Below are 27,336 nucleotides of genomic sequence, written 5' to 3'. Positions count from 1 at the left end.
CACTGTTTACTAAACTATCTGGACGAGCCGTTTTATTGAAAAACGTTTTTACAAAAACAGTTACTCTATTACTTATGATACCAAAAACATGTAAATGATCATTATGTTCTTGCTCATCTATAAATATAAAAGAAGAAACTGTTTGACTGACTGACTTATTGATCAACGCACAGCCCAAACCGCTGGGCCTAGAAACTTGTGGAAACACACACACTCACATATACACACACTACGTACTCGCCGCACAACTTTTCGTTTCGCTGGCTACTTTTTGTTTCACCCATTTTTGTTAAAATTTAGCGATTTAATCAAATCAATTGTTTGTACCCCGAATCAGGTTTCCACGTGACAGGCTTAGCCTAGCGTGGAACCAACGGAAACCCTTCTTGTAATTTGTTTTTGCTTTTAATAAACCATTTTTTTTTTAATATATGCTGCATGCTGAAAGGATAAATTTACCTACGTATAAACAGGATAATAAGTACTTAAACTAAAACAGACAAACGTTGATAACTACAAACAACAGAAACAACTTTAGTAATTATTATTTTTAGAGGTGAGTACCCAACCAGCAAAAAAGTCTTGGATTGCGCACTTTATGAGAGTGGTGGGCTTATAGCGCTCTTATAATTGTTTTGGAACATGTTACTGCTCTCATATTAGCCTTAGATAAGCTAGTACAGACTCAAGAACTCTCTATCTTATAACCTAGTCTCATATATGTATATAAGCTCATTTTATAATACTACTATAAGCCTCTTACTCCTACAATAACATTTACGAAGACTCATTGTACTTGAGAATATCTGTTCTTATAGCACCATTCTCTAAGTTTATTTGATTTTATAATGGTCCTGATAAATACTCTTGTAAGAATGTTAGACTAATATCAGCATAACATAAGAACGTTATAAGCGTATACTTTTTTGATCTTGTTTAAAGCTATTATAAGATCAATAGCAATAGTTTAGTAAGATATTAGAATGATATTAGTTCATTTGATTTTATAATGGTCCTGATAAATGCTCTTGTAAGAATGTCAGACTAATATCAGCATAACATAAGAACATTATAAGCGTATACTTTTTTGATCTTGTTTAAAGCTATTATAAGATCAATAGCAATAGTTTAGTAAGATATTAGAATGATATTAGTTCATTTGATTTTATAATGGTCCTGATAAATGCTCTTGTAAGAATGTCAGACTAATATCAGCATAACATAAGAACATTATAAGCGTATACTTTTTTGATCTTGTATAAAGCTATTATAAGATCAATAGCAATAGTTTAGTAAGATATTAGAATGATATTAGTTCATTTGATTTTATAATGGTTTTGATAAAGGCTTTTGTAAGAATGTCAGACATAACATAAAAACACCAGACGAGTTAGTGTTGAGAAAAATATTGGTGAGGGTTCTGCAGGATTTGATTTCATGCAAGAAGTCGATATAGAGGACAGAGATTCAGTCTGTGACATAGAACATGTCAGTGAAAATTAATCTTCGACCGAGGACGAAACCGATTATGAAAAAGATTTTGCCTAAAAAGTGATTTACAAAAATGGGCGTTAAACTTTAATGTACCACGTGCAAACGTAAATGGATTGCTATGTATTTTAAACAGAAGATTAAATAATGTTCTACCAAAGGATGCACGAACACTGCTTCAAACAAACAAAGAGACACTACACATTAGTGAGTTGTCTCTAGGAAAGGAATGTATTGGCATAGTAGCTTAATGAAGTCTGAATGATATTTTGGAACGTTTAACGTGCATTCCAGATATTATTCCGCTTAACATGATAAGCTCACCACGGGAAATTATAAAGAAAGCCTCAGATAGCTTGTTTATAGCCCTCGCCTTCGATCTGAGACTTTCTTTATATTATTTCCCTATGTGAACAGTTTACTAATATTTGTTTGATTTTATGGTTTTCATCTTCTTGTCAGCCATTTACATCACCAACGTTGTCACTTAAATAAAAAGTAAAAAGTTTTAGTATATTTGTTTTTATAAAGTCGAGTGATCAGGTTAGGATAAACTCAGGTAAAGGTTAAACAGTTCATGTTTTATGTAGGTAAAGCAAGGAACCCTAAATTAATTCAACATGGCCGTACCATTGGTATTCAGAATGCTAATATTAGAGTAAATGATCTTACAATAGTCTAATAGTGCGCTGGAAAAGTGCAACTATAACAATGGTGTTAGCGACGCGCTCGGCTGTACTTGCCCTATGTTGACAGTGTGCGCCTGCTTTGGAAACGTCGCCGTCAGCGAGTGGTTTTTGTTCTAAAATGTCAGGCCAACCGAGCGCCGCTTCCCAAAATTGTGATAAATCGGGCTTGAGAAATAGGTACTTTTAATATCCTAGGAGTGTTCAGTCAGTGTTATAGCTATCTTCATTACAACCAGTGCACCATATCTTACAAAGTGGTCCTTCGAACCGGATCATATATGTTTCACACACCAAAGATGGTAAAAACACGCCAAGCTTCACGTACGGAACAATTAAATGAAGCGGGAACTAGTGCGAAAGGCCCGGAACCACCAGATACACACAAGGTCACAATGGAGGACGAGCCGGAAAGCAGTGACCTCCAAATTGAAGTGTGCCCGCAAGTGAAATAGGCTTAGGAACGCAAACGCTTTCACCTGCGAAATCTCGCCGGTCTTCAGTTTCTTCTGTAGAAGCACGCAAGAAAAGGTTACAGCTGGAAGCGGAAAAGAAAAAGGCCGAAATACAAATGCAGCTTATAGATAAAGAGCTAGAAGCAGACTTAGCCGAAATAGAGGCTTGCAGTTCACACGGCAGCGAGATTAGTGTACGCCGCGACGTAGAGAAATGGGTCGAGCGAAGTCAAAAGGAACTGGAGGCGCAGGTGCCCAACAACCATGGACCCGAGCCGGGCCCTCAGCCCGCGCTCACGGACACAGGCGCTGGCACGTCTTATGACATAGTTCGAATGCTCTCTGAGTCAGTGAAAAATCTGACCGCATTCTCCGTCCAGAACAAACCTAACTCTAATTTATTGAGCCGCATATGCACGCCGCGTGACTTACCTGAGTTCTCGGTGACCCACTGGAATGGCTAGCCTTTAAAAAGGCGTATGAAGAATCAACGGATGTGTGCCATTTTAGCCACAAAGAAAACCTCTGGAGACTAAGGAAGTGTCTTCGTGGACCTGCAAAAGAGGCAGTCTCAGCTCTGCTAATCAGTGCGACTTCGCCTGAACGATTGATGGAAACATTAGAGCTACGATTTGGTGATCCAGACTGCATAATATCCAGGCTCATGCAAGACATTAAGAGACTGCAACCTGTGTCGCTAGAATATCAGAAGGATATCGTCCCATTTTCTGTTAAGGTGCAGAACTTTGTGGAAGCTGTGAGAGCAGTGGGACGCGACGAATACTTACAGGGCATGAGCGTTGTGTCGTTAATTTTGTCGAAACTTCCAACTGTTTTAATTTCAAAGTGGTCAGACTACAGTTTCCCCTTGATAAAGGCTGGGTTGAAGTCACGTTTGGAGATATTAGCCGACTTCTTACACACCGAAGCTGTACGCATATCTACTACTGCTAATATTCATACCATGAGCTACCGCGTCGACCAGAACAAATATAGACAACACGACAACAACAAAAATAAAGTAGCTGTAACGGGAGACATTAAAGACATGTTCCTCAGGGTAAAGATCCAACCACAAGACCAAAACGCACTTCGATTTCTGTGGCGAGACAACCCTATTGGCCCAGTGAAAACTTATGTAATGACATCTCTTATATTCGGCGCAAAATGTTCGTTGCGCAATTTATTAAAAACAAAAATTCATTGCGCTACGAGTCGTCGTCGCCGGCCGCCGTAGATGCTGTAGTCAATTCTCATTACATGGATGACTACATCCAGAGCCTGCCCGACGAGGCCACGGCCGTCCAGATGGTACGGGACGTCACCAACATACACAAGGAGGGCGGGTTCGAGATCCGCAACTGGACCAGCAACAGCCTTGCTGTCCTAAACAGTATACCGGAAGAAACTTTAGGTACTGCAGCCGTACGATTCAAAATTGACCAGCAGTATGAAGGTGAGCGCACGCTTGGTTTGTTGTGGTACCCAGGTACGGACGAGTTGGGGTTCGATGTCTCGTTAAAACGTATTCCTGATTGCATAATTCAACACAAGCAAAGGCCGACAAAAAGAATAATGCTTCGTGTTATAATGTCAATATTTGACGTTTTTGGGTTTTGTCGCCCTTTATAATCCAAGGTCGGATTATGCTCCAGGATACGTGGCGTTTAGATATCGGATGGGATAACGAAATCCCAAATGATATTTACAAGAAATGGTGTGAGTGGATCGAACTCCTTAAAATTATAAATAAAATACGTGTGCCTAGGTATTATTATAGTGCGAGCGAGATGGAGAATAAACTGGTCGCTGACGGCGCGAGCGCCTTCCCGCAGCCCTCTGCTACGAGCGCTACGACGCAGCCGCGCGTAGACGCCTACGCCGCCGGCGAAACTAGTGCTACGAAGCCCGCCGCGCGCTCACCGACACCGCTGCCTGCTGCGAATGCTAAAAGTAAAAATGCAAGTTATATGAACTTAGAATTACACGTGTTTAGTGATGCCGCAGTTAAAGCAATGAGCGCGGTCGCTTATTGGCGCTGGTACGACGAAGGTGAAATTAAAATAGCATTTGTAGCTAGTAAGTGTAGGGTTGCACCGGTTAAGCCCCTGACAGTGCCTCGCTTAGAGTTGCAAGCAGCGTTATTAGCGGCACGGTTGGCTGACGCTATTCAGAAGGCACATAAGCTGGACGTCGCGCGGCGTTACTTTTGGTGCGACTCGACCACCGTGTTGCATTGGTTGAACAACAGCTCCCGCAACTACAAGGCATTCGAAGCAAATCGACTAGGCGAGATCGACGACCTTACTAGTGTATCGGAATGGAGATATGTCCCCACTAAATTGAATGTGGCCGATATAGCTACCAGGGAGGTATTTGACTACAATTTATTTTTAAATGACTGGTTTAAGGGTCCTCAATTTTTATATTCGGATGAACGCTATTGGCCAGTAAATTTCTTAGAGCCTGAAAGTAAAGAGGTATTTTCTGGGTATGTAAATACAATCGAATTAAAGGGGTCAGAATTACCTGTACCTAACCCTGATCGATTTTCATCCTGGTTGCGGCTGCTGAGGTCCACTGCTGCTGTCCTAAAATTTATAGGTAAGTGTAGGAAACTTACCTGCGTTGACGACGACTGCGCAAGCATGGATCGCGCCGAGCGGCTACTGCTGCGGCACGCACAGGCGGAGAGCTTCGGTAAGGAGATCGCTGAAATAAAAAGGAATAAAATGATATCGCGGGATAGTAGGCTACTCACCTTGTCGCCCTATCTAGATGAAGATGGTCTCCTGCGTGTCGGCGGCCGCATTGATGCTGCTCCAGAAGTCGCCCTGGAAACGAAAAGACCGTTCATTCTCGACGGGTCACATCCGACGACGAGGCTGCTGGTGCGGCACTACCACGTGAAGGCAGCGCACGGTCAGCCCGAGTCCATCGTCAACGACCTGAAACAGAAATATTGGGTAATTAGATTAAGACCGACTGTTAAGTATGTTGCATCCCGTTGCATGCTTTGTAGATTGAGAAAGGCTAAGCCGCAGATTCCAAGAATGGGTGACTTACCAGAAGCGCGCATGGCTCATCACCAGAGGCCGTTCACCTTTTGCGGAGTGGATCTGTTCGGCCCCATGGAGGTCGTTGTGGGTAGGCGTCGCGAGAAAAGGTATGGAGTTCTCTTCACTTGTCTTACGGTTCGCGCTATTCACGTCGAAATAGTGCACTCACTTACTTCAGACGCACTTATAATGGCTCTTCGTAGAAGGTCTAGACGCGGCTGGCCTCGATTTGTCTATTCAGACAACGGCACTAACCTGCGAGCTGCTGACAAAGAACTAAAAAAGTCCATGGAGGAGAGTAATAATGAGGCAGTGAAGACTGAAGCTGTCAATAATGTTGCTAGGCACGAACATGGACCTTTAATCCCGCCCAGAAGGCTAAATTGCAGGTGGTAGGACCTTGTGGGTCCGCCGGATTTACACCATCTTGCCGCCCTGCGCGTGAAATAGCAGAACTTGCACCCAGAGTGAGGTCTTGGCTACGTGCTCACCGGTGAAGGTATTGTTAATGGCCGACCATCTTACTCACGTCTCCGTAGAGCCTGGCAGTTCTGAGGCGCTTACGCCTAATCATTTTTTAATAGGATCCTCATCGAATTTGCCGCCAGCTGGTATGTTTAACACGCTGATTTGAGTTTAAGAAAAAGGTGGAGAAGCCCAGAGGTTAGCCGACATGTACTGGAAGAGATGGCTGAAGGAGTTTCTTACAACTGCTGCCGAGAAAGAGGTGGCAGCAGGAGCAGAGGTCTCTCCGTCCTGGTGATCTTGTGCTGGTCGTGGACCCCGACTCCCCACGCAATGTCTGGCAACGAGGTAAAATTTCGAAGGTTTTTCCAGGAAGAGACGGGCGAACGAGAGTCGTCGAGATCTCTACTCAAAGCGGCACGCTGCGCGGTCACGTCTCCTTCCTCCCCTGCCTTTGGTAAAGAGTGCTAAAAGCACTGGGGGCTATGTTAGCGACGCGCTCGGCTGTACTTGCAACTATGTTGACAGTGTGCGCCTGCTTTGGAAACGTCGCCGTCAGCGAGTGTTTTTGTTCTAAAATGTCAGGCCTATCTATCGCCGTTGCATTGTGATAAATCGGCTTGAGAAAGAGGTACTTTATATCCTAGGAGTGTTCAGTCAGTGTTGAAGCTATCTTCATTACCCTGCCACCATCTTACAAATGGCATCATTTTCACTAAATTATAGATACTTAAAAAAATATTCGAAATAGAAAAACTATTTTAATAAACTATTTGAGAGCCGTTTTATTGAAGCGTAAAACAGGTCTACTTTACAGTAAATAATATTTCCACGTAAATATCTTACTTGCGCACATAAAAACTAAATGATAAAAACTGTTTTAACTTACTACTATTATCAATACAGCCCATTCTTGGCCTAGAATATTGTTAAACACACACACTGCATTACACACCTACATAACGCACGCACATGTTTCGTTTCGTGTGGCTACATTTCAACACATTTTTGTCACAATTTAGCGTTGGACAAATCAATTGTATGTAGCGATTTAATCAATCAATTGTTTGTACCCGAATTAGGCCTACGGACAGGCTTAGCCTAGCGTGGAAACCTTCTTGTAATTTGTTTTGCTTTTAATAAACATTTTTTTTTAATGTACATAAAAGCTTAAATTTTTTACCTACGTATAAACAGGATAATAAGTACTTAAACTAAAACAGACAAACGTTGATAACTACAAACAACAGAAACAACTTTAGTAATTATTATTTTTAGAGGTGAGTAACTGTCCGGGATTTTTGTAGTAGGTACTTATGGGGTCAGCATAGATTGGAAATGATGTTAACAAACGCAACTTTTATTTCAAAATATCGATTCCCTGTAATCTTTAGGTTTAGAACTAAGTATTTTCGGTATTTTTTCAAATATTTTTATATTGCCTATTTTGGAAAATATCTTCTTAATGCACTTCTATGATTATTCAAGTTTGTAGCTCCAGCGATTTAGGCTGTGCATTTGCAACGAAAAACTTACACGTTGCTAAAATTTATTTGCTGTTTCGGTCGTATGGCAGCGGCCGTCCGTGTAAGTAACATAAACAAGAGACTCACGAAAAATTAAAAACTTAAATACATGTTGAGAAGTAGCCGAGAGATACCTCAGCAACCAAAAGCGGGGATCTATCAGCTACGAACGACTGCAATACTCATTGGATTGTTTATAGTAATGTGCCTTAATTGGAAGACAAGAGGAAGTAACCTAAGAAAATGTGCATTACCTTCAACGTCAGCATCATTTTGGTTTTGGTTTTCCTTGTAGTGCATATTATAAAATAGGATGATTCTCATTTCTAAGCAGTCACCCGCCAACATTCAGGCAAAATGGGGACCAAATACATATTTATGTTTACGTTTCTTGCTGTCCAAGTGTTGTGTGATCAGAAGAATAGTTTGACTTTCGTCATAGATGACACCAGTTCAATGTACGATGATATAAGTCAAGTTAGGAGCGCAGCTAAGTCAATAATCGATATAGTTTTGAATGAAAAGTCGAGCCAGATCGAAGACATTGTGGTAGTGACTTTTAATGATCCAAGTAAGTTATTCATTGATATTTTTCATACTTTTCTTACGTTTAAAATAGTACTTGGACTGACTGACTGACGCACAATGCACAACCTGAACTGCTGACTTAAACTGATCAGCGATTGACCAGATGGTCAGTGCAAATGAGGCTGAAGATGTAGCTCACGGGTTCAGTAATAATCTATTCACTCTGAGCTTGAATAAACCAAAATTTTACTTATCAGGAAAAAGGATAATGGAAACTAATCCCATTATGGTAATCTGCATTTTCAGAAACAATGAAAACCTGACCTGATACCGTGAATGAAACTTCCATTTTTTAATCTTCTGTAGGGATTAAGCCACTGGTAATAATATACTTTAAAAGAAAAGTTCTAACTGACCAACACATCCACGTAGAGGCTAAAATCTTATCCTCGTAAACTATTTTTTTTGAACATTTTGGATGGAGCCTTTATGGTATAAACAGGTAGTAAAGACAAAGTTCCCGATTTTCGGTAGCTTATAAAAGTCTCTGTTTTTGATTATAATTTCAGCCTTTGGGTTTCGGCACCGGACTAGAAATGAAGTTGAACTAAAGCAGGCCCTAGACAGAATACATGTTCATGAGGGAGGGGATTGCGAAGAGATGTCTCTTTCGGGAATCAAAGTGGCCCTTGAGGAGAGTCAACCCGGCTCGTACCTCTTTGTATTTAGTGATGCTTCAGCCAAAGACTACAGAAAATTCAATGAAATTAAAGCTCTGTGCCAGGAGAAACAAAGTCAGGTAATTATACCCCAACATTTGTTTAGAGTGCACCGCCATTTATACGGGAACGATGCAGAATCAACTCTTTGATTTTCTAAATGTGCCTTCTCCGCAAATTCATCGAATTTTAGACGTCGGTTGGTGTAATTATCCAGAAGGAAGCCATACTTTTTGGGATTGAAACGCAACTCAAAATACATTATGCGTCACTTTTTGACTTTCAGTGAGAGATTATTTAAAAGTTCTTCAAGGAAAAAATAATAGTACAATACACCGAATTACTCACGCGAGGGGTACTTACCCAGCTGTGACGCACTCTATGACTAATGATCTTGGATAAATCCGAAACTGTCCGACCATTATCTAATATACCTTATAACTTAAATACATCAGTGTTTGGGCGTTGTTCATCTTTCTACCTACTACAGCCTATCATGCCGTGACCGTAATAGGGACGTGCCAGGAACGGAATGTCAAGCGCATAGGTACATAACACGCGATAGTCTCATACTTTTCAATGCAACGAATATATTTTTGCCTGACACACTGCTATTACGGTCTTGGAATACGTCGTGGTCGTTATAATACGGTGTAATGGGTAGAATCCATTATACAGTTTCACTGTATTTTCTGTATATTTATTTTAAAAAAATCAGACTTTATAATATAACCTAAAAATTGTGATTGTAGATAAATTGATATATTAAATGTGTTTTCAGATTGTTTTCGTTCTTACCGGAGACTGTGGGAGCTTAAGTAGTCCTGATAGCCAAGTTTATTACAAGATAGCAGCGGCTAGCAACGGGCAAGTGTTCAGAATATCCAAAGGCGAGGTCGGACAGGTAGGTACTTTACCTCTACTGTAGGCTGCGGAGACCATTTTTCCTCACCCCTTAGTAAACGAAAGACCAGGATAAACGCTTCATAATAGATTTTTGCCAGAAATATGAATTGGCCACTTTTCAAAGAAATCTGATTGGTTGTCACTTTGATTATAACAGAAAATACAAAAAAATATTAAGAGTAGCCAGTTAAAGTTCGCTCAGCGAGCTATGGAGAGAGCAATGCTATATAGGGGTTTCTTTGAAGGATAAAATCCGAAATCACAATATCCGACAAAGAACGAAAGTCACCGAGACGTTGCTCAGAGAATTAGTTCGCTGAAGTGGCGCTGGGCTGACCACGTCTGTCGCAGGACCGATGAACGGTGGAGCAGACGGGTCCTCGAATGGAAACCACGGACGGGAAAACGTAGTGTAGGGCGTCCTGAGGCACGGTGGACGGACGACTTTAAGAGGGTCGCTGGCGGGGGATGGATGTGAGGGGCTGAAGACAGAAGTGTTGTGGCGCGCCATGGAAGAGACCTATGTCGAGCAGTGGACTGCTGCAGTGGCTGATAATGATGATGAGATATTATAAATGCGAAAATGCGCGCGCGCGTGTGTGTGTGTGTGTGTGTGTGTGTATGTATGTTACTCCTTCATGGTAAACGGCTCGACGGGTTTGGATAAAATTTGGTACGTAGATAGCTATGACGTCTGGAATAACACATAGGCTTCTTTTAATTCCGATATTCCCACGGGATAGGGATAAAATCTTTAAATTTCAACCGCTGGGCTTAGAGTCAGGAAATTTTGTTCAGTTGTTTCTTAACACAACCTTAATGAAGATCACGATATAAATTTTGGGATTTCCCAGGGGAATTTCGTAAAATTTCGGTATTTCAAATATAACTACCACATCGAATAGTGTAAACGCGCACAGCCGCGGGTAAACTCAAGTTTTACAATAAAAACCAAAATTTATATCTACTTTTATTCGTTCTTTTAGGTTCTCGAATACGTAAAAGAAACCATAAAAGGTGATAAGACAGTGATAACTTCGAAAGTGGTACCTCCAAACAAATGGTACGCCGTGCACGTAAGTACATAAATAAATAAATATACATAACGTAAAAAAAAATCTAAACCACTTATCGGCAGTTAGCCCTCTCTGGTAGGTACGGTTAAACCCACGGTTATATTACTTCAGTTGTAACTAAGTATCTATGAACTTATTATGCTTGTAAATGAGTAGTTTTAAACTTTGTGCTCTAAAAAAATTCAACCGGCTACAAAAAACCATGAAAATCATTTTCTGCTAGTTTGGAGTCGGTGCCTCAGCATCATATGTAAGACAATAGGTAATAATAGTTTAATATTAACGCCGTGTTGTTAGCTACACCAAATTATTTTTTTGTTCTTTATTTCTACATTGTCTCCAAAAAGTACGAAAATAATCTTAATCCTGAATGAATACTTACGAGTAACTGAACTTGAACACTTTCAACTGGATAAAAGAAATTTAACAGCTGTTTAAAAGGGTAGATGAGCATTTATACAGACGATATTATTATAAAGCTTTTACATTTATTTAGCTCCTTTGTTGCTATTATACAGCTTAAAGCTTTTTATTTTGTGCCCAAATTGCTTGAATAACGTCTGTACAACCAGTTATTCGGAAATTAAGCAGACATACTATATCGCTTGAAGTTTCTAGAAATGCACGTTTACAGAATTATTTATTAAATTATTATTCAGCCAATCTGTGTTGCTTGAGAATAGCCATACAGAAGCGTCCTTCAGATGTAATATTATATGATTCAAATATATTTTCCTGTATTAATTATTGTCATCCTTGTTTGTATTTCCATATTCATCATTGAAATTTTCGATGTTTCAATATCCTTATTAGCACTTGTTTGTGTGAAGAGGGGCAAAACCAAGATCCTTGCAAGATCCGATGTAATAAAGAGTTCAATAGTTCATTCATTCATTCATAGTTTTATTAATAAAAATAATAACTTGACTTTAATTTATACAATATTTGCCATATTACTTGGAATAAGTAGGACTCTGTGTATTGTTTCATCAATGTCGGTTTAGCCGTTTTTAAGATATTGAACTTTGATTTAACTCCCGACGCAAAAAAGGTGTTATCAGTTTGACCGCTATGTGTGTCTGTGGCACCGTAGCTCTTAAACGGGTGGACCGATGTGGATGCGGTTTTTTATTTGAAAGCAAGTTTTCTAGCGATGGTTCTTAGACATGTTTAATCAAAATCGGTTAAGCCGTTTTTGAGATATTGAACTTTGAAGTGACAGAGTCGGGGGTTTCCAACTTTTTGTTGGTCAGGTTACTCGTATACTGGTTCATGAGATACACATTCCTCGCAACATATATTATACTCACACATCTCTGGTGGCAACGCATTCTAACTTTATTTTGTTTTCGTTACAGTTTAACATTGATGACAAAACGGAGTACGCCTTGGTGTCCGCATCAGGATTCAATGTTCAGTTAAAGGTTCGGAATCAATTCAACAAGGAATTAGGGGGCATTGAAGTCACCTGGACCAAAAATGTCAAGGTAAGTCCAAAAGCACCAATACTAACATTCTTTAGCAGGTCTTCACTCACGCGGCCCAGTGTGGATTCGGAACTTCACACACAACATTCAATTTCTTCGCTGGTGTGTGCGGGTTTCCTCAATGTTTTCCTTCACTGTACCTAAAGATCTTGTTAAATTTCGAAAAACTCAGAGGTGCGAGTCCGTGCTCGAACCCACGACCCTCTGCTTGAGAGACAATAGGTGAAACCACTAGGCCACCACGGTTTTTTTGCTGCAATAAGCAAAAATGTATTTCAAGTCAAGGGAGTGGCAGTGGCAGTGATGACAGATAGGAAATCTCGCAAACAATTCTAACCATAATATCCCATTGATCTTATCCTGATTTCCTCCAAAAACTTGCAATATTTGTATTTTCAGGCTTTGAAACTAGTCGGCTTACGGCCTGGAGCCTACAAAGCCTTTGTGCATGGCAGTTCTGACGTTAATGTCATGATCTTTGGAAGAACTGACTTCAATTTCAATTTTGGATTCTCAAACAAAACTGAAAATTCCTTGAAGTATACGGAGGCACAGCCTACTCAGGGTAATTTATTTTGTATTTTTTTATATATCTCACACACACATACACACACACACAAACATCACACCTGCATTCCCAGAGCACACGAAACGTTACCGCTTCGGAGCCACTTTTAGCAATTGTTAATTTGCTAGTCTGTCGCCTACGGTATACCTTAAGCTATATCCTCAGTCGCCTCTTACGACATCCACGGAAGAAATATAGAGGTGTAATTCTACCCAACACCACACGGGTATCTCACCTGATGATAAATAAATGCAGACTAGGCTAAAGTTATAACCATATACATATAACTATGGTACTGGATCAGTATGGCCTTTAAGCCGAAAAACAAAACGGCGGAAATGAATTCCATTCTGTAGTAGTCTGTCTTATCATAGATGAAGCGATTGTATGGTAAATAAATAGTGGAATGGCGGGTTAAATATTTGAATATCCAAAATCAAAATACGGTTAAAATGTCGATGTTCAAAATATCGCAAATTAAAATATCGATTGTATCACAAATTCACAATATCGAAAGTTGTTATACCTATGGTCAAAATACCTAAGATTGTTTGTTTGTTTGTTTGTTTATACTCTTTATTGTACAAAAAGGAAAAACAAAAAGATTGAAATGTCGATTGATTAAAATATCGAATGACTAAAAATATCGATAGCCAATATATAGTTGTAAATGTCAACAAATTTGGATGTCGAAAATTAAAATATCATACATACAAATCTGCTTTATTTACTGTTCCTTTCTCTTAATAGCACTTATTTTACATAATCTAGTCATTTTTAGCACTCACCGGCGGTTGCCGCGGCAAGCTCGCCTCGCTCGCTCGGCTTGTGCGTTGTTGTGGTCACAGTTCTAACCTAACCGAACCAAATATTTTTGGTAATTCATGTTCAATAGGTTAGGTTGGGTTAGTATTGCGTCAAGGCGCCTCAACTGAGCGGTATAGGAGCTCCGTTGACCCTGTCACATGATAGTTCATACATAGGATATTCGATACTGTGTACTTCGACAGTTTGGACTTCGATATTTATATCTTTCGATGTCACTTTTGTAGATAAATATATTTTCGATATATATTGGACGTAGGTGATGTATCCAGTCGACAATATAAACTTTCGATATTTTAATTTTCGATATTTTGAACATCGACATTTTACCCGTAGGTATTTTAACTTTCGATATTCAAATATGTAACCGGAATGGCGATATCAACACGTTGGATAAATTGCCGAGAGCTCGGAATTACATTCGACGGGTCTCTGACTCAAAGTCATGGATTGACCATCATTGCTGTGCAAAAAGCGACCAACCCCATTTTTTTCGACAAATGGGTTAGACATGCCATTAAAAACTATATTTTTTCTCCATATTCTGCTGAAACCCACCAATTTTTAAGACTTAATTTCACTGAGATATTAAATTAAGTTTAAAACGGCTATCTGCCGAAATGTGCGTTTTTTAATGTCAAAAACAGCCAAGTAACAAATTCGGTCTATTTCAACCGTAAAAAGACCATAGTTTTAATCCGCAGAAAACAGCCAATGTACCTTCGGTCCACCTGGTCGGATTCTACAAAATACGAAGTATGAGTTAGCACATTTATTGAATCTGCCTTAAACGACCAGACATATGGTAGCATTCAGCAATTTTGTTTTTCGGTGTATTTGAAGTGTGGTCGTTTTCACATATTTTTTTCATATTTTCGCAGTACCCGAACTAACAAAAAAAAAATTAAGTCGATTTCTAAAAAATTACAATAAAAATACATTTATTTTCTGAAAAATGGATTTTGTATAAGGCCACCAAGATATTTTGCTGATTACGATCATTTAATAGCTTTTTTAGAATAATTAAATAATGACGTATCGTAATCAGCATAAGTCAACTAAATTATGGTCGCTAATAAAAAAAATATTTAGCATAAAACGACCAACTTTTTTGATTAATAAAAAACTGCATAAAAGGCCATGTAATCTGTATAAAAGGTGCTTAATACACTGCATTTTACTATATTCTAACAAATTGGGTTATTAATTTCGAATAAAACATAATAGGAGGGCTAAAAATTTTTTTTAAATCTTAAAACGTCTATCTCGAAACCGGATTTTTATTATTGGTCTCTTTTTGCATAACTATGGTCGTATGAAACTAGCCGTTGCCCGCTCAGACCTACCGAATATACACAAAAGTCAAAATATCTTTATTCAATTTAGATTTACAAAAATGACATCACTAATTTTTTGTTAAAAATAACGTTTTACATATAAGCTTTTTTGCTGACTATACTTTTTGTTGGCTGTACTTGCATTGTCATCCAAGCTACATGTCCGTGCCAAATTTCAAGTAGATGCCATTAACCGTTGAGGAGTTCCGTTCTGCGGTGATGATCCTGGCCGGTCTACCAGAATGTCACTGCCAGATTATTGTATTGTAACGCAATTTACATAAGTATACCAAATTTCAAGTCAATCCAAGTACTGGAAGTTATCGAATTTAACTTGCAAGATTTGTTTACAGACAGACAGACAGACAGACAGAGAACGGGACAGGTGAAACTAAATAAAAGCTTGTCAAATCGGCCAATCCGTTTCGGAGGAGTTGGTCACAAGCACTGTGACAAGAGAATGTTATATAAGTATAAAAAGATTTAATAAAATTCGAATAACTATATTAGATACACCCTTTTAGTATTTATCTAGCTAAATACTCAAAGGATACACCACATCCTAGAGTAGGTATTCGAATCCCACTAATATATTATAAATGCGGGAGTTTGTAAGTCTGTTTGTTTGTTGATTTGTTTGTTTGTTACTCCATCACATCAAAACCGCCGAACCGATTTAGATGAAATTCGTTATACAGATAGTTTGAGTTACGGGGAAGGACATAGGATAGTTTTTATCCCGGAAAATTACATAGTTCCCGCGGGATTATGAAAAACGAAGTCGCGGGTATAACAGGCTAGTTTTATATACGAGGTTGAGTCAGAAATCCGATCTACCACTAGTTGTTCACATAAAAAGGGAAAAAAATAAAAGATTTTTGGTGCTATTTAGGCTACTTACTCTAAACACGTAACATAAATAGGTAATTTGCTTTTTTCATACGTAGAGTTTAAGTATTCTGTCCTAAAATTAGCAAAACGTGACACAATCATGTCTCCAGTAACGGCACTCAACTCATACTGTTTCAGGAACCGCAACGCACCTAATAATATCCGTGAAAGACGACGAGCATTCCGTGAACATCCAAAATGTGGAGATCTTGGACATGAATGAAAGGGTCATACAACGCCTTCCGCTTACCAGCGTAGGAGGGAGCGTGTACGCCACGACTAAATTCCTACCTCCCAATGCCATGTTCAAAGTTGCGGTATGTATAAAACTTTTAATCAAACGACCATTTCTATAAGGGTATGATTTTATTGATCACCTAATAAATTCGTTTTCGGAGACCTAATAAATAATATTTGTTCCTAAAATAGAAGATCAGATCTGTCACCTAAATTGAATCACCAAATAATATTAAAATGGTTACCTAAATATTATTTAAAAATTACTCGGAAATAATACTGATCATCAAATAATTATACTGGGTCCAAAATAATAGATGTGTCACTAAATCTGAATCACCAAACAATATAGAAATATGGCTTCCTAAAAATTAATTATAATCACTGGAAAATAATATTGATCATCAATTAATTGAACTGAAAATTGATATATACAATGAATGAAATAATAATAATAATACTTCTCACAAATTACACCAATTGACCCAGCCCCAAACTAAGCAAAGTTTGTTCTACGGGTGCTAAACAACGGGTAAACCAAACATATATCTTAAATACATACAAATATCCAAGACTCAAGTGCCTACTACAAACATTTATATTCATCATAAAGGTATTAGCAAAAAAAAAATCGGTTCTGGCACTTCGCCGGCCGCTGCCGCGGCACGCTCACTTCGCTCGCTCGGCTGGCGCACTGAGGGTCGCATTTCTACCTGACACTCCTCGTTTCACTCGTCGTCCTACCTAACCAGACCTGCCTTAGTAAGATAAGTTAAGGCATCGAATTAAGGAATTGATCTATTTATTAGGTGACAGATCTTTTTTTGGTGATTGAATACAGGTTTACATTAATCTGATGACTCATACTTAGAGACAGATTTGATTAATTTGATGACCAATATATTTCTTAGGGATAGATGTAATAATTAGGGTATCGGTATCTAAATTTAAGAGACAGCAAAAATAGATCTCTTTCATTAATAATACGAGTGGTTTTAAACATCATTGACAAACGCATGCGCAGTTTAGCCTGTGTTCTGTTATTTTCATGTGTTTTTATGTACAATAATAGTTATTTATGATACAAGTGCGGAAAATAGGCAATTCCCAACGAGTGGCGGAGAACTTGAAACACGAGCGAAGCGAGTGTTTTGAGCCGGCACGAGTTGGGAATTTCCTACTTTCGACACGTATATCATACAACGTTTTACAATGCATTAAGCGAGGAAAAAAATCGAGGCAGTGACTACATCATTTATTTGCCATACTCCTTTTACTACAGTAGCAGGCAGTAGATATACATACCGACATGCACGCCAAACCAAAATCGTTAACATATACACTTTATTAAACCAACTTTCATAACAATCATTGACTCAGAAGATTAGAACAGCTAATGATAGGTATGATAGGTAAAGGAGACTTTTTTTTAGTATCGTGATTTTATATGATAAATTATTAGCCCTTGTTGCTTGACATTTTCCACACTTATATTGGCTAGTCCTTATGGAGGAGTGCACGCTCCTATAATGCTAAATATCAGTGCAACCCGTGAATAAATCCCTGTAATAGTTAAGTAACATCAAGTATATCGATGGTGGAAGTCTCAATTGACGTAAGGGACAAAATGCTACTTTTCAGGAGAGCGAAAAGAAGTTTTTGGTAATTATCAAACCCTCACAGCATTGTTAATGTTTAACTTAGCAGGACGTTATAATTACGTAAAATCTTGAATTTTCTTGCTTTTCAACGTGAAACTATAGACATTTTCGTAAAAAGCTTAATAAGAAAAATAGCTGTCCCTTACGCCCGTGACATACGGGTGTCATAGCCCCTTACACTCATAAACCGTAAAAAATTAATAATGTAGTAACCGATTTGTGGTCTTATAGGACATCATATATTTTATTTGCTACATATTTGGACGTAAGGTCCAGTGGTAAAATTAAAAAAAATAGTGAATTAACTCAAAGAACCACTTTAATTATTTAAAATAACGCGCAAAAGCCATATTTTTTTGCACGTCCCCTTAAAAATATGTAATTTGTAACATTTTCTTAAGTTTTAGTTTTAGTTTTAGTTTTTGCGAGGCATATTAGGACACCCAAGGATGTCGTTCCCTTCCAAACACCGGGTGTTTATAGGGTTGATTGTAGTTGTGGTAGTTCCTATATCGGACAGACGAAAAGAACAATAGCTGAGAGGGTCAAGGAACACATTGCAGCTGTTAAAAATCGCCAGGTAAACAAGTCAGCCATAGCCGAGCATTTGTTGAAGTCAGGGCCAAACCACTGGATTGAGCTTCACAATCCCAAAATTCTGTCCACGGAACGTCATTTTTACTCAAGAATGGTACGTGTAGCGTTTGAAATAAAAAAGCATAAGAATTTCAACCGGGTCGATGGGTATAAGCTTTCATCTTCGTGGAATCCTGTTATTAATAAGTGTTGGCGTCGGGATGAATGTTAAGAGGGACGATCGGACGTTGTTAGTGTTGTGTGTCGGTGTGATAGGGTGACTAATAAAAGTGACCAAGTGCGGGTAGTTCGTGATACGAGTGCCGGCACTATTAGTGATCAAGTGCGGGTAGTTCGAAGAACTCGCGCTGCTAGGCAGACTTGACACCCAACACTTCAGTCTACTCATGACCACGGCAACTGTAACGTTGCCGAAACGTCGAGGTAAGTATTACTTGTGTAATAATAGCGTGATAAGTCCCGTTTGTGGTATTTTGACTATGAGCGCGAGTCCTTCGAACTACCCGCACTTGATCACTAATAGTACCAGCACTCGTATCACTAACTACCCGTACTTGGTGATTTTTATTTGTCACCCCATCACACCGACTCACAACACTCATCCCGACGTCGACACTTATTAATAACAGGATTCCACGAAGATGAAAGCTTATATCCATCGTCCCGTTGTCATTTTTATGCTTTTTATTTCAACTGCTTCACGTACCATTCTTGAGTAGAAATGACGTTCCGTGGACAGAATTTTGGGATTGTGAAGCTCAATCCAGTGGTTTGGTCCTGACTCCAACAAATGCTCGGCTATGGCTGACTTGTTTGTTTATAGCTGAGAGGGTCAAGGAAGATATTGCAGCTGTTAAAAATCGCCAAGTAAATAAGTTTTTATCCCGGAAAATAGCATAGTTCCGGCAGGATAGCGATAAACGAACTGATGATGTTGTTGATGACGATGATGATGAACTGATTTTCAGTAACACCACTGGCGTACTAACTCTGCTTGCTTGCATTATTTGTTACATGCTTGCATGCTTGCTTGCATGTTTGATTGCATGCTTGCTTGCATGTTTGATTGCATGCTTGCTTGCACTATTTCTTGCACATTTGGGAGTATTCTTGCTTGATTTGTTGTTTGCATGCATGCTTGCCTTCTGGCTTCACGCTTGCTTGCATGCATGCTTGCACTATTTATGCTTCCTCCAACACACTGCTTGCAGCTGTGAGGGAGTGGGACGCCAGCCCGCTTCATGAGCGCTGGAGGAGATACCATAGACCGGTCATCGCGGGATCGGGGTAGCCCGCGATGTTCATCTAACCCAGGCCGATAAAATTGCATGTTAGTTGAGTTGGTTGACAAAATTACATGCTCACTTGCAAGCTTGCTTAGGTGGTTGCTTACATGCTTGCTTGCTTGCATGCTTGCTTGCACTATTTCTTGCACATTTGGGAGTATGCTTGCTTGAGTTGTTGTTTCAATCACTACAAGTTCTTAAAACCATCTGTTTTGATGCCTCCTACGACCTAACATTAACAAGGTATTTTAATGAACTAAAAGAAGCAAGCAAGGTATTTTACTTTAAGTGCCCCTTACACACATAAAGTAACCTCAATTTTTAAAATGTCTGTTTGTTACTGTCCCTTACGACCAACAATTTACTCTAGTTTTAGCTTTTGATGTCCCTTACGCCCATAAGAGTATTCCTTATTTTATAAGTTGCTGTTGTTTAATGCCCCTTACGACGTACCAATTACACCTTTTTTTAAAATGTCTGTTTGCTACTGTCCCTTACGAGCGACAATTTACTCTAGCTCTTGCTTTTTATACCCCTTACGCCCATAAAAGTATTTCTTATTTTATAAATTGCTGTTTTTTAATGTCCCTTACCACGTTCCGATTATACCATTTTTAACTCTCAACATACATAATTAATTATACAGGCCAATTATTATTATATATGCATCATCATCTCGGCCTATATACGTCCCACTGCTGGGCACAGGCTTCCTTTATTAGGATCTGTCAGGACAGCTGTCAGGATAGCTTAAAATAAACAAAGTAGCTAAGAGAAATTTACCTCAACATCCTTGACTGAAATTCCATTACGGAAATGTTAGCTCGACGTCAAGCCATTAGGGGATCCATCAACTTAATCTTCTTTTTTTGTTTTGCTTTTGGCATCTTATAAAAAAATACGCGCGTTGACAAAGAACAAACGTAGGCAATCAAATACGTCCTCCGTGTTTGACGTGTCTGGCACGACTGACCGAATGTGCAATGCGCAAACGCTCGGCGCGTGGAAGGTAGGTAGACGCGTTAGTATTTTTATGTTAGGTACAAGAAATAGGTACAGGCGGTAAGGTTACGCCCAACAACTTCTTGCTTTTTTATCTTATTCGTTATAAAATGTTGGGGTGTAAAGGGCAATGAAACAATAATTGACCCATACGCCCTGTTATTATATTTTTTGGGTTTTTTTTTAACGACATGAGCCGAGTCGTAAAGGACATATGAGGCTGCTACAGCCCCTTACGGCCCAAATATTAAAAAAATAAAACATTTACGCCATTTTTCAGCTCAAATATTTTATATCATGTCCCTTAAGCTATTTTATTTTAAAATAATAAATGTTGATAACAGCAAAAGTAAGGGCCGTATCGTAACTTGAGTACTACCAATCGACAGAGAAAAAAAAACTCTAATTTTCTATGTTTAAAAGTGATTTTCGGTATTTTGTCCCTTACGCCAATTGAGACTTCCACCATCGATATGTATTATGTATCTAATCTTGGTAGATTAGATAGCTCTTAAGGGCAACACACACAGAAAGCGTGCGCGGGTCGGGTCGTGTCCGCCGCGTGAGGCGCGCGGTTCGTTGTATTCACACAGAGAGCGGGTCGGACCCGCGACGGGCCCGCGGCGGCTATCAATGTTGCCAGTTTAGTGACTTAGTCCCTAGAAGTGACGACTTTTGCTTAAATTTTAACGACCGCAAAAAAGTTTTGACGACAGAAATGGTATGTATGTATGTAAACTCTTTATTGCACATAAAAAATAAAAATACAAATACACAGAGAGGAGAACAAAGGCGAGCTTATCCCTAAAAAGGGATCTCTTCCAGCTAACCTAGTTAGGAAAAAACATTTGGTTTAAGTATCTGGCGACTTTTGGAGTACAAATTAAAACAGTTCTAGAATCAATAATAGATACGACATTTTTGTCAACTCGACACAGAATTATACAGTGCCGCGAGATATATGTGGAAAACGACAAACGCGCTTGCGCACCAAGGTCAAACTTTATTTACTTACTTAATTAATAGTACATTACTGCAGAGGCCATGAAGTAAGGGATCGATGGACGAGTTCGGGGTAGACGGCCGAGTCGTAGACGAGGCCGGATAAAACGAGTCCAGCAATCCCTGTTCTGGCCGAGGCTTGTATAGTGCTTTTCTCAAACAATGTGAGGAAATATTTCATGCATCCATCCATCCATCCAATCGCATCGCATCGCATCGCATCGCATCGCATCGCTTCGCTTCGCATCGCTTCGCATCGCTTCGCATCGCATCGCATCGCATCGCTTCGCATCGCATCGCATCGCATTGCTTCGCTTCGCTTCGCATCGCATCGCTTCGCATCGCTTGGCATCGCTTGGCATCGCTTGGCATCGCTTGGCATCGCTTGGCATCGCTTCGCATCGCATCGCATCGCATCGCTTCGCATCGTATCGCATCGCATCGCATCGCATCGCATCGCATCGCATCGCATCGCAGTATCGCAAATGCTTATAGAGTAGTGGTGGTTGGCTGTTCGTAACTTTTCCTTTGTCAGTTTAATGTTAGTAAGTAAAATTAAAAAGTTAGAGCAGCGGACAATAATGGATTTTCATACATACTTCATGGCCTAGGCCAAGAAGTTATGTAGGGAGGTGGTAGGGAGCCATAAATGAGAAACTTCATGTCTCCATTTCGTGACATTAACGCATACATTTCCGAGCATGTTTGAGAAAATCTAATTTATGTAATGATGGGCGATGGATGAAATTTTTAAAAGTGGCTGATTTTTTGTTATAGACAGGAATAAGCTTATACTAGTCAACGGAAAAATTAACAGATTTTTCTGTAGTAGGTACCTACCACCTAATTAAAAAAATAAAATAAAAAAATTTTATTCTCGCCAAAATGAACTAGCTACTGCGCATGAATACGGTTTTTAGGGTTCCGTAGCCAAAAGGCAAAAACGGAACCCTTATAGTTTCGCCATGTCTGTCTGTCTGTCAGTCTGTCTGTCCGTCCGCGGCTTTGCTCAGGGACTATCAATGCTTCAAAGCTGTAATTTTACATGGATATACTTATTATGAAAACTATCCCGACAAAATAGTACAATGAAAAATTAAAAAAAAAATATTTTGGGTACCTCCCATAGAAGTAAAGTAAGGGTTTTTTTTCTTTTCCAACCCTATAGTGTAGGGTCTTTTAAATTAAAAGCATTAGGGGGTTACTAAGACGATTTTTCGATTCAGTATTTTTTTTGCGAAATATTCAAATTTAAAGTAAACATTTTCATTAAAAACGAGTTTTAGGGGTTTTTAACTTAAGCTTTAGGGATAAATATTTTTGAGAGTTGGTAACTCTGCGCTCGGCCCGCGCGTTGTTTGTGACGACGGGCGACGGGCGCGGGCCCGCGCCCGCGCCCGCGTTCTGTGTGAAGGCGTCCATATACCGCCATGCAAATACGCCCGTCGCGGGCCCGCGCACGACCCGCGCCCGCTCTCTGTGTGTGTTGCCCTTTAACAAAAAGTTACCGTAAATCTGAGATTTTTTGGCTTTGGAACTGTAAATAAATCAAAACTACTAATTAACTAATTCTAATATATAAAAGCAAATAAATAAGAATAGACATACCGGTAGATGTTATAATATCCATGCGTGTAGAAGTAGATTATTCTATCAATTTACGATGTTTATTAACTTAGGTATGTATATTATAGTTCACGTATTTTGTTCAGCATTGAGTTTGTCACTGACAATATGTGCTTCGTGGAGGACGAAAGGCGGCGTAAAGTCAGATATAAATTCATCATTTAAACTCTTCATTTTAATTTACTCATCAAAAATTAATTCACCGGACTGAACTCATGAACATTACTTTGGCGGGGTTTCATGACAGGCGCGAACGGGTAACCATGATTGGTTCGTGCTACGTCGTGCGCGCGCACTGGAAGCTCATTGGTTAACTTTCGAGTGCTCACGCTTGACGTCGCACGGTCCGAATTGGACTCAAGAATTTATTCCCTTTTTTTTCATAACTTTAGACGGAATTAAAATACGAGTTTACATGAAAAAAAATTAACGTTCTCTTTTCTGTCGCGTTTAATCTGTATTATCTTATCAGTAAATATTCAGTTGGTTGCATCAAACGTTTTCTTATTTGTTCAAAGCCTAACTATAACGACTCTTTAGACTTATTTTTTTTAACAATAGTTTGGACATCATTTGGCAATTTAAAAAGTTACTTTACCGCACAAGTGCGGTAAGTAAAATCCATACAACTTTACTGCACACTTGTGGATGCGTGCAGGAATCACTAATTTTCTATGGATATGTTGACCCACGTCAAGAGGCACTTTCCGAGCACGTGCATTGTAAAGAGTTTTACAATACAATACTGTATTCTGTGTTCTGCACTGTAATCTCTCTTTAATGTTTCCCCCATTCCATGTACCATCAGCCAAATATGTGCTCTACAACCTTAAGGTTGATAATCGTTTGCATGCCATAAAACAATAATGCTAATAGACGTGTCTGTCAGCTTGAAAGTTCGACTTTAGCGACATAAGTACCTATTCAATTGATAGGAATTTGTTTAAAAATTGATAGACCAATTATTTGGCTGATGGTAGATCATTCCCAAGTAGCACAAGTTGGTCGCATTACAGCCGGATAATGGATTTCATTTACATTTAAAGCTGAATAGCATTGATGTATAGTTGCTGAATAGCCGGCTATTCAGCAACTATAACTCTTATTTGGGCACAAATTATTCAGCTTTAAGGCCACATTGCCGTTTAATAGCGTTATAGTAGCGTTTTAATTGCGTTATTAAGGGTCACAGTAGTTATAAGGGCTGAATATCGACTGAGTAGAAGAGCGATGTTACCCTTTATTCAGACTAAACCTGACATGTGCACTCGAATTGGTATCTTAAACCTCAGCGGGTTCTGACTTTTCTGTATAAATGCGTAACATCAATGGTCGTAAATGAAACTTTTATACTATGTGCCATCATGCAGAATATTTTCACAAACATAACATTGCGTAACAGTTTGATAATGGCGAATAGCGGATTTTCATAATTGGTAAAGTACACAGTGTTTTCGGTATTCATTCGTAAGATATTACTGGGAATGCGAGTTTACTGTTATTGTATACATATGTTATCTAAGAAAATTTTCACGCGCCCCGAGAATAATAAGGTTTTTAATCAAAAATATGTGATAGTGTAACATGGTGAACATTTTACTAATTAATTTTGATTGTTTTTTCCGTCATTTGTAGATAAACCATTATTGCTATGATTTTAAGAAGTATAAATCGATGCAACAATCTTATATTGAATGTTCACAACATCAGTAAATATGAAGATATTGATATACACTTAGAGGTTATACACAAAAAAATGGTGGTTTGTCGGAAAACAGGTTAGAGTGAAACATGTGAACTTATGCAGTAAAACGCACCACACTTCATCCATTATAAATCAATTGACTTTATAATAGTTCACACCTACTCTTTTAAAAAGGCAGCTTAATTGAAGTTCACATGTATCATCTTTTATAACATTTGACTTATTTTTGTTTCGTAAATTGCCCTTATTCAGCCAATAGCATTAAAAACTACTACAAGCTGAATACAGTCTTCAAAAATATACCAAATTAACTCTTATAGCTGAATAGTGGCGGTGCTAGTCTAGCATATTTCAGTTCTTATTCAGGCTAAGCCATTATCAACGGAACTGGAAGGCAATATGCAGCTGTATGATCACGAGTGAGGTCTTATAACACTTTATTTAAGCGCATAGTTCACAATAAGACCAAAAGTGTAATTATATTGCATTCTGTGCTGCTTTGGTCATGTTCAAAACATTCAGTCTGTACCTCAAAATAAATGAGCTCATTATGTAAGTTATGTATTTAGCGCGCACAAAACAAATGACGTACCGGTGTTAGACGCTTTAGCATCTCGGGTGTATGGGATGGTCGAATGTCTGTGTGACATATATGTTGCTTTATGTAAAAGAGGAAGAGTTAATAACATGATAACGATAACACAATACGTCCTACAAACGTAGCTGTCTGTACGTACGTGGTAGTTTTGTTTTGGTTGATCTCAACAAGAAATTTTCCAGGTAACTGCTACAGCTCGCAGGACAGGAAAAGCAATCAGGCGCATCGCTAACACCCCAGTAGAGCCAATAAAGCCGGTTGTGGGTAAGTCCATGATTGTTGCTTTTCGATATCATCACTTAATCAAAAACCCTAATTCAGACATAAAACTACCGTGAAACAGTGAAATCAATCGGATAACTCATTTTTAGGGTTCCGGAGCCAAAATGGCAAAAACGGAACCCTTATAGTTTCGTCAAGTCCGTCTGTCTGTCTGTCCATCCGTATGTCACAGGCATTTTACTCGAAAACTACAAGATGTATATCAATGAAATTTGGAGTACAGATGTCTTGTCAAAGCCGCTATTTAGATTTGTAGTTAAATTACAAAAATAAATATTTATAAGGGGGCACACACACGTAACAGAAATTGAAAAAAATGTTTTTTAACTCGCATTAACGTGTGGCACGTATAGCTCTTTTGAAAAGATAGTAAGGTTTCTCAAAAACTTTTTTTGATTAAGTGAAGATTTCCGGAAATAATCGCTCCCAAAGTAGCAAAATATGTGTCCCCCCCTCTCTATCTTGTAAACCGTTTGTCCAAAAAATATGGAAAGGTAACGCTTAATAAATACTTTCAACGAAAATTGGTTTCAACATGATCGGATATAGGTACCGTTTTTAAATTATGGCCGAAAAACTGCGCTTCTCAACAAAAGGACGTAAGTGCCGTGAAGATACGCTCTTTTTCTGGTAATAGATTTTAAGACTGTAATAAGTGTTTTAATTGTGTTATAACGCACATAATATTCCTTGATTTTTTTCGCAATGGCTACGGAACCCTATGTTGGGTGTGTCCAACACGCTCTTGACCGGTTTTTTAATCTAGTTTAGCTCAACATGTTTCTTACTAACTCACAGCCCGTCCTCTTGGAGCACACGCCACGGCGGCTGCTGCAAAACGCGCACACAAATAATCTAATCAAACTTTACTTTTCAGTGGCGCCAGAAATTTCGGACACAGAGAAAATATTGAAAGCTAAAGAAGGTGAAAAGATCAATATTCACTGCAGGTAATTATTGAAAAGTAACAGTTAATAATACTCTCTCTACTATATTAAAAAAAAATTATCATCACCCACCGATGTCACCCACCATCATCATCATCTCAGCTTACGTATACGTCCTACTGTAGGGCACAGGGCTCCTCTCAGACAATTTTAATCGAATGCCGGAAAATGAACTGTATGACCCATATCATCAGCAACTTTATAATTAAAATACGAGCTTACACGTCGTTTTTGAGCATTAAGGTTTTGTATGGCTATTTGTAGAAGTATATAGTTTATTCACCAACATTTAATACCTGGGCTTTTTTTTTGAGAATACAAATAAAATACATTATGCTTAATACCCCTAAGTGTCTCACTGCAAACGGTCGTAT

The 27,336-nt window shown here is 38.9% G+C and overlaps 2 protein-coding genes across 2 annotated transcripts in view; both read left to right on the top strand.

Moving 5' to 3' along the window:
- Positions 1-3,862: 3,862 nt before the first annotated feature.
- Positions 3,863-6,087, top strand: LOC141435886 (uncharacterized). The gene is given in 2 exon segments (XM_074098723.1): positions 3,863-4,247; positions 4,250-6,087. Coding segments are annotated over 2 exon segments (2,193 nt in total). The 5' UTR covers positions 3,863-3,892.
- A 1,918-nt stretch (positions 6,088-8,005) lies between these two features.
- Positions 8,006-27,336, top strand: part of LOC141435733 (hemicentin-1-like) — a 31,567-nt gene continuing 12,236 nt past the window's right edge. Inside the window, exons 1-9 of the mRNA XM_074098499.1 lie at positions 8,006-8,253; positions 8,780-9,009; positions 9,711-9,833; positions 10,822-10,911; positions 12,270-12,398; positions 12,798-12,963; positions 16,158-16,336; positions 25,916-25,997; positions 26,893-26,965. Of these exons, the coding sequence (XP_073954600.1) occupies positions 8,040-8,253; positions 8,780-9,009; positions 9,711-9,833; positions 10,822-10,911; positions 12,270-12,398; positions 12,798-12,963; positions 16,158-16,336; positions 25,916-25,997; positions 26,893-26,965 (1,286 nt within the window). The 5' untranslated portion in view covers positions 8,006-8,039. The remainder of the gene's footprint in view (positions 8,254-8,779; positions 9,010-9,710; positions 9,834-10,821; positions 10,912-12,269; positions 12,399-12,797; positions 12,964-16,157; positions 16,337-25,915; positions 25,998-26,892; positions 26,966-27,336) is intronic.

This window comes from Choristoneura fumiferana, chromosome 15, assembly GCF_025370935.1.
Source record: "Choristoneura fumiferana chromosome 15, NRCan_CFum_1, whole genome shotgun sequence".
Classification (NCBI taxonomy): Eukaryota; Metazoa; Arthropoda; class Insecta; order Lepidoptera; family Tortricidae; genus Choristoneura; species Choristoneura fumiferana.
This window is presented reverse-complemented; position numbering and strand designations above follow the sequence as displayed.